The 8191-nt window shown below is 38.2% G+C and overlaps 1 protein-coding gene across 1 annotated transcript; it reads right to left on the minus strand.

Moving 5' to 3' along the window:
* Positions 1-292: 292 nt before the first annotated feature.
* Positions 293-679, minus strand: LOC141601940 (putative mitochondrial protein AtMg00860). Its single transcript, XM_074422246.1, has 2 exons — positions 603-679; positions 293-542 (listed from the first exon to the last, which is right to left on the minus strand). The coding sequence occupies exons 1-2, from the start codon at positions 677-679 to the stop codon at positions 293-295; spliced, it is 327 nt and encodes a 108-aa protein (XP_074278347.1).
* Positions 680-8191: the final 7512 nt, after the last annotated feature.

The following is an 8191-nucleotide window of genomic DNA, read 5'->3' on the forward strand; positions in this document are numbered from 1 at the left end:
TTGACATTGCAGTACATAAAGCATGAATAGATTTCCTACTCAATGCATCTGCTACTACATTAGCTTTTCCCTTGTGATAGACTATCTCCATATCTTAATCCCCAATAAATTCAATCCACCTCCTATGCCTCATATTCAACTCCTTCTGGGTATAAATGTACTTAAGGCTCTTGTGGTCAGAAAATACCTTAAAAGTAGCTTCATAAAGATAATGCCTCAACAACGTCAGGGCAAACACCACTGCTCCCAACTCTAAGTCATGGGTAGGGTAATTCTCCTCATGAGGTTTCAATTATCTCGAAGCATAAGCTATACCTATCCTATTTTGCATCAGCACACACCCCAATCCATTCTTCGAAACATCGGTATAAACTTCAAAATTTTGACTTCCTTCAGGTAAAGCTAAGATAGGAGCTGTAGTCAGGCATTCTGTTAAGGTTAGAAATGCCTTCTCACAACTCTGATCCCACTTAAACCTATTCTCCTTCCTCATCAAAGTAGTCAAAGGCTTAGCTATCTTAGAGAAGTCCCTTACAAACCTCCTGTAATAGTCAGCCAACCCTAGAAAACTATGAATCTACCCCATATTTTTCGGCCTTTACCACTTTGGAACATCTTCAATCTTACTTGGATCCACAAACATCCCATCTTTTGACACAACATGACCCGGAAAAGCCATTTTCTCCAACCAAAACTCACACTTACTCAACTTAGGTTAAAGATTATTCTCCCTAAAGGTATGCAACACTATCCTGAAATGCTTCTCATGTTCCTCCTTATCCTTATAGTCACTAGGATATCATCGATAAAGACAACCACGAATTGATCCAAATAGGGACGAAACACTCGGTTCATTAAGTCCATGAACACGGCGGTGCATTAGTTAACCCAAATGGCATAACAACAAATTCATAGCGTCCGTATCTAGTCCTCAATGCAGTCTTAGGGATATCTCCTTCCTTGACTCTTAACTGATGGTATCCCAACCTCAAATCAATCTTAGAGAAGACCCCAGCCCCACTTAACTGGTCAAATAAATTATCTATCCGAGGTAAAGGTTACCGATACTTTATAGTCACATTATACACAGCCTCATACTCCCATCCTTTTCTTGATAAATAACACAGGTGCTCCCCTGGGTGACACACTTGGTCTCACATAGCCCTTATCTAACAACTCCTCTAACTACTTCTTAAGCTCCTCCAACTCCTTAGGTCCTATCCTCTCAGGTGCCTTAAAAATAGGTCCCATCCCAGGTTTCAAGTCAATGCCAGAGTCTATGTCCCTTTTCGGTGGTAACCCTGGAATATCATCTGGAAACACATCTTGAAAAACTCTGACGACATCAATATCGTCCGTGCCGTTCACCTCTTCTCTCATATCCCTTACATGACACATAAATAACTGTCCTCCCTTCCTCATGCATGAGTTTAATGTAACAGTTGAAATAAGTTTCACCTTAGGTTTCACCATAAATCCCTTATAAGACACCCTTACTCCCTTGGGTCCCTTTAAGGTGACTTTCTTTTGAAAACAGTGTATAAAGGCTCTATATTTTCCCAACGAATCTATCCCCAAAATCATCTCAAAACCTCCCAAAGGAAATTCAATCAGTTTTGTAATAAAGACAACCTCCCAAACTTTAACGATCGCATCTTTATATACACGGTCACATGGTATGGGTTCCCCAGTAGGTACATCAACTACATCTTTAATAACATCATATTGCTTCAAATCTAACGTCTTAGCATGCTCACTAGATATAAATGAATGGGTAGCCCCCGAGTCAAATAAAATAAAAGTAGGTTTAGAGTTGACAAGAAAGGTACCCGTAACCACATGATCATCTTCCTTAGCAGCTTCCTTTCCCATCAAAAATAACTTCTCATTGCTCTTAGCTCCACCCTGAACGGTTCCAGCTGATGCCGCCCCACTCTGCTGATTTCCCCCATTTCCTTGCCTTTGATAAGATTCATTCCCATTGCCTTGGTTGTTGTTGTAGCGATTCTGATTAGTATAATTGTTGAAACTTCTTTGAGTGCTCCAACCCCCAGATCTTTGATTGCTCCCATAGCTTTGTGTAGGTGTACGAAAGCCTACTCCTTGATTGCCATTTCCATATCCTCCACCTTGATTACCATGTATACTCTGCAAGTAATAGCCTTGTGACCTATTTTCCCACACCTAAAACCACTAACTCTACTTAACCCATTAGCGCTAGACCGACCTCCTCCACGTCCAGATCCTCCTCCAGTCAACGCACCACATGAAAAGTAGGCCCGAAATTGATTAGTATTCGGCCTCTTACTTTCTCCCGCACCTTCACTTGTTGTCTCAGTCTTCCTCTTTTCTCCCTTATCCTTCTTTTCTTTCTTTAACATATCAGCAATCCTCTCTGCATGCCCAGCGCATTGATACACTTCTTCCATACTACTTGGCTCACCAGTTTCAAGCCTCTTCTTAATGGTTGTATTCAACCCCTTCTCAAATCTCAACGCCAAAATATCTTTATTAAAGTTTAAATATGAGACATACTTAGCCTAATCCATAAATCTGTTGTGGTAGGTCTCCAACATCATCTCATCAGTCGTCTTAAAAGCATCAATTTCGGCTCTCATCTTGCTCCTGATATGCTCCGGGACAAACACAGCTCGCATAATCTTTTTAAATCCCGCCCACTTCATGTAAGGAGAATTATTCCCCTCACTAGCTTCTCTTATAGCTTCCTTACTGCGAGTCCACCACAATCCTTCTTTCCATTTCAATTAGAAAACAGATTGATCCACTTGCATCTCTGCAGGATAACTCAGCAGCTCAAAGATATTATCAAACTCCCTGCACCAATCTTCCAGCAAGGATAGTTCACCTAATCCATCATACTTCGTGGGGTTGTGCCTTGTGATTGCAGCACTCATCTATGCAGGATCCTGGCCCGACGCCTTAGACATCAATGCGGCAGTCAAAGCCTAATTCATAGCTATCAGTCTATCAATCTCTTCTTGTGACATGGTAGTAGGTGTAGATTTCTTTGTAAGCATGATTCTATTAAGAAATAAAATGAAAGCATAAGCTTTTTCTTAGGAAATGTGGGCATAATGTTTAAAATAACATCTCTGCAAACAAAACAACATGTGGTTGACTGAAATTGCCTGTGCTCAGCCAACCACGGTGACACCATACTCATGGCCACCTACGGCCTAACATCACCCCTTGGCCAAGCGGTGCTCCTCCCCTCACCATATAACATTAATTTGACATCTTTGTTGCTACATAACTGTTGAGTTTATCGATCCGGTACTTAAGAGGGGCAGGGGGTGAATTAAGTACCCTTTTTAAAAATTAAAGCAAGAAGCGAGTTCACGAATGATTCTGACTCAGTACACAGGTGATTTGAACAGTTCGGGCGACTGTTCAAACAATATGAATTGTGTTGTACTGATCTGATTGGATACGTGAATAGCAAAAAGGAAAAAGGAAAAGCAACGTGAAAAATGAGAAGGAATAAAAATGTGAACAAAAGATTTTTAACGTGGTTCGACCTACTCTCTAAAGGTCTACATCCACCCTCTCTCTTTATTAATATTTTCTTTATAACCAAAACCGATTACAAATAAAACCCCCACGATCAACCCCGATCGTGCGACTCGAGTACAACCCCGTACCCCAATAGACACTCTCTCACAAAAGTGAAAATTATAACTCTTATTGTCTCCTTATATGGCTCACAAATTCGAACAATGATAAACCTTAGAGATGTAAATTTTAAGAACACAGAAATTAATTAAAAGGCATAACTTAAAAACGATTTGCAAAACTCTTTAAAAAATAAACTTTTGAAAAACTTGTTTACAAAAATAATCCAGCGTGAAGAAGTGCAGCGTTTCTGTGCTTTCTCAAGTGCTCAAACTGATTTCCAATCATCATCTTATTATATAAAGATTGTTGAAAAGATCTTCCATAAATTAAGTAAGAAAATATCTTTAATTATCTCATAAGATAATCTTTGTTATAAAATCATATCTTTTCCATAACAACTTTTATCAATTTTTAAAATATATCTTTCTTTTATCTTAAGCAAATATTTCCCAAAAATAAGAAAGATAATGTTAACAACTTATTTCTTTCAAAGATATGGATAAAAAAATACTTTCAAAATCAGTAAAGTTTACGCGTTGTGCCCTTCAAAAAACTGATCTGAACTGAACAGTTCCTGAGACTGTTCAGTGAAGCTACTACGAGTTAACTCGGAATTTACACCTTTACAATGGCTAGACTCAACACTCGACTTGACCCATGGCTTCAATAATCTTCCAAGCATGAGTTCATCTTTGCATACCTGTCATTCATACCTACCTCACAAGCATAGGGTAAGAGGAAACGAAAAGATAAAGGACTTGTCATCATCAACATACAAGGTGCAACAAATTCCCCCTTTGATGATGGCAAGTCCCTATGAAGAAATATTCCCCCTCAGCAAAAGAATGCCAAGATAAAAACCAATAACATTGACTTCCATGACAATGAAAATAAGAAACATACAAGAGCTATTAAGATCGGCTAACATAATATTAACCACTAGTTTTGGGAATGCAAAAAGAAAACCATCATAGTCAAAGGTCTAAATATAAATAGCTATTAAGCACTATAAGTCCGTCAATCTTTTCCCCCTCTTGACATCATCAAAAGGAGAAAGAAGGTCAAAAAGAGCCAATGCATCCATCCACTGTCAAAGAGACAAGGAACTAGCTACCAGACACAGGCAGATAAACATCATCATAATAACTACAAGACAATCTATGAGAGTACCAGCAGAAAACATATTCAACAAAATGATGTAGGCAAAATAAAAAGGGGCAAGGCAAGGTAGGGTAAGGATAAGGCTAAAGTAAACAGGCTAGGATATGTGAATGGAGGTAAGTTGGGCAAGTTTGTTGTTGATAGCCACCATCCCTTTCTCAACCATCCCGAGACCACAAGCCACTTCCTCCGAGAGAACCAACCGATAACGAACAATGTCAATAGTCCCATGGGATGTACTAGACACGGCAACATCATAACCCTATCCACGCAAGCCAATCAATAGCTCGAATATACATCTTACGTAGTAATCCATTTGTCATCCTATAATTCATGGCCACCCAAAGACTATCCTCGAACAACACGTCTCTTATGTAATCAAATATAAACGAGACAATATTCACAATCTTAGACTTCATAACGTGATACTTGAGCAGAGGATAATCGGAAATAGAGCAATTTCTCTTAGAATACACTCGAGGAGTTATGGTACGACGAATGCAATTGAACACAAATTGGTGACTACCATCAAGGATCTGGGGACAAATGGATGTATTTAAATAAGCATTTGGGTCAAAATATTGTAAAATATCAAGTGGAGCAAGGCTATTCACAAGATTCAAGCCCACCCTTTTCGCTTTTTTTTTGTCACCAGAGCTTTCCCTTTTTGTTTCCCCTCTTCAGCCATAAGTTTATCAATCACAACCTTATTATGATTGCGGTGAACTCTCTTTGAAATCGACTTTGGCAAGCAAATAGTAGAGGTATCAGGTTGTCTGTCATGATTTTAGGGCCCCTCGATTTCTGTAGCCAGTTGCTCGGGATTGGTTGCATATGGGGTAGAGATGGTGGTTGGCTAGATGATGGGTTTGGGTAAAGGAAATGGGTTTTGGGTTGAGCTGGTGGGTTTTGTTGTTTTTGGTAGGGTGGTTTTATTCGCCATCGATGAAGATGAAGGGAGAGGGCTAGGGTTATGATTTGGAGGAGTGTTTAAATTGGGTTGGTAATTGTGAAAGGAAGAGGGAGGCTTAATATAGGTAAGAAGGTCGATGGAGGTAAATAGGGTGGATAAGGAGATATGGGTAAGGTTAATTAGGATACGATGATATGTATTTTGCCAAATCTGCACATGAATAAGTAATCATAGTAACCACTCAAAAGACATGTCAACTTATTACTAGTCTATTTGAAAGAACTAAACGACTAGACTAAGTAGACTACAACCAAGCTCAATAACGAAAAGGAAAATTTACCAACTCAATATCACAACTACTCCATTCTAGTCAATCATCGAGGAAATAATTTTAGGACAAAATTGACTATGAGCCACAATTCAATAGACCTAATTCTAATCGGATTTTCTCAAATTGTTCCCTAGCCAATGGTTTAGTAAAAATATCGAACAACTGATGTTCAGTTTTACAAAATTTTAAGTATATGTTCCCTTTTCTATATTATCACGAAGAAAGTGATGACAAATTTTAAAAGGTTTTTCCATGAAATATTGAATGGGATTTTTTTTTTTGGAAAAATAAATGCACTCGTGTTATCACAAGAATAAGCACACACTTAAGAATCATACCTCAATCCCGCAATTGTTGTCTTGCCCATAGGATTTGAGAGCCACATTGAGTAGATGTATTCACTTTCTTTGGTGGCTATGGTTGAGCTCTTCTGATGAATATTGGTCAAGATGTTATCCAAAGGATGCGAGCTTTGATGCTTCCAACGTCGAGGAACAAATATCTATGGTTCAGGTGTAGATCGAACAGTACTGTTGTCTGTTTTATTCTACTCAGCTTCCCTGTTTGTGTTTCCTGATTCGTCTGAGCCACTGGATGTCTGGTTTGTATCTGCATTAAACTCTTTGTCTGTCTTTTCATGATCAACTGTGTTCGTAGATTTCTCTTGATTGAACAGTTTCTTATTCTGTTTAGTTCCCCCTGAATTTGTGGACTCTTCAGCGCTTGTTCCTTCTAATGACGAGGGCTCTTGTTCTAAATCAAGGGGATCATCATCTACAAATCAAATCTCGAAATCATCATCATCCTGTAATTCAGCATTAAGATTTAAGAACATTAGTTCCATCAAAGATTATATGCACACTCTCTTTAAAGCACATGGTTCTCTTATTGTAAACTTTATAAGCCTTTCTTTCTTTTGAATATCCTATGAAAACCGCATCATCGTTTCTTAGATCAAATTTTCCCAAATTATTTTAGCCATTATTGTGAACAAAACATTTTGATCCAAAGAAGCGAAAATGTGATATGTTTGGCTTTCGCCCATAAAGAAGCTCATAAGGCGTTTTCTTAAGGATAGCTCTAATAGAAGTATGATAATGAATATAACAAGTGTTCACGGCTTCTGCCCAGAATTGAGCCCTTTTAATGATAGAAACAGTTTAGAAGTCTATTCTATTTCTCCTTTCTTGAGAACGATGTTATCACAACAATTAAGTGGACTGTTTGACAGGCTTCGATCTGGTTTTACTCATCAACTCCTCGTAGGCTTTTTCTTCTTCTTCTTCTTCTTCTTCTTCTTCTTCTTCATCTGCACATATGCTCAATGATGTTAGATATATGTTTATAACCAAGATGAAGAATACAACATAATAAGAAGTAAGCCAAGAGCTTAAGAATATACATACCAACTACCCTTTTTATACTTCCCATGATATTTGTTTAACACAAGATTATGAGTTGAAAAGTTCTTACCATCCTTACTTGAAGTGTGAATAAACTTGAAACATCGTACCAATTCATGTTTCACGCCTCCACTTTGTAGGCTCTATGTGAGAGGCAGAAAAAAAAAAACATTGTCCCATATGCACCTTGAGCAACGAAAGTTATTATGATCAAAGCATGTTGTTCCCTCTCACTTTAGCCTGCAAAACAAATTATACTTTGGACTAGGGCTCCCAAATTAATTTAGGTCCCCTTTGGTTAGTCACTTATGCTAATAAGTCCTTTCGAATCCACATTTTCTTGACAATTTTAAAATTTTGTTCAAAGTAATCTAACCGCTTCTTACAAGCATTAAATACATATCATGTTTTCCCACAAATTTTACACATGATATATTCAGGTATACCCACATACTTACGCTTGCGAAAGTCTCTTTTGTTAGGCTCTGGTCTTTTAAAGGCAGCAGTACTAGAGTCGTTCTGTTTTGAACAGCCCGAAGGTGTGTTTACTTTCTGTTCTGGGACCCAAACAGTACGGTGCGGTGAACTGTTTTGTTTGAAGTCAAAACGAGAGTCATAACCTAATCCAAGTTTATTAGTGTTCTTAGATTGATTAAACAAAAAGAGCACAGTACCACTACCTTCCCATTTAGCAACAACATTTCGGGCATTATTCAAATCGGTCTCCAAATTCCAACTTTTACAAGT

The sequence above is a fragment of the Silene latifolia genome, chromosome 9, assembly GCF_048544455.1.
Source record: "Silene latifolia isolate original U9 population chromosome 9, ASM4854445v1, whole genome shotgun sequence".
Lineage (NCBI taxonomy): Eukaryota > Viridiplantae > Streptophyta > Magnoliopsida > Caryophyllales > Caryophyllaceae > Silene > Silene latifolia.

What these genes read in the sequence shown, in the direction of transcription:
- LOC141601940 (XM_074422246.1), bottom strand. Translation starts at nt 679, where the DNA reads ATGGCTTTTCCGGGTCATGTTGTGTCAAAAGATGGGATGTTTGTGGAT. An exon ending in ATTGAAGATGTTCCAAAGTG is followed by an intron (nt 543 to 602) that starts GTAAAGGCCGAA and finishes TGACTATTACAG; the next exon opens with GAGGTTTGTAAGGGACTTCT.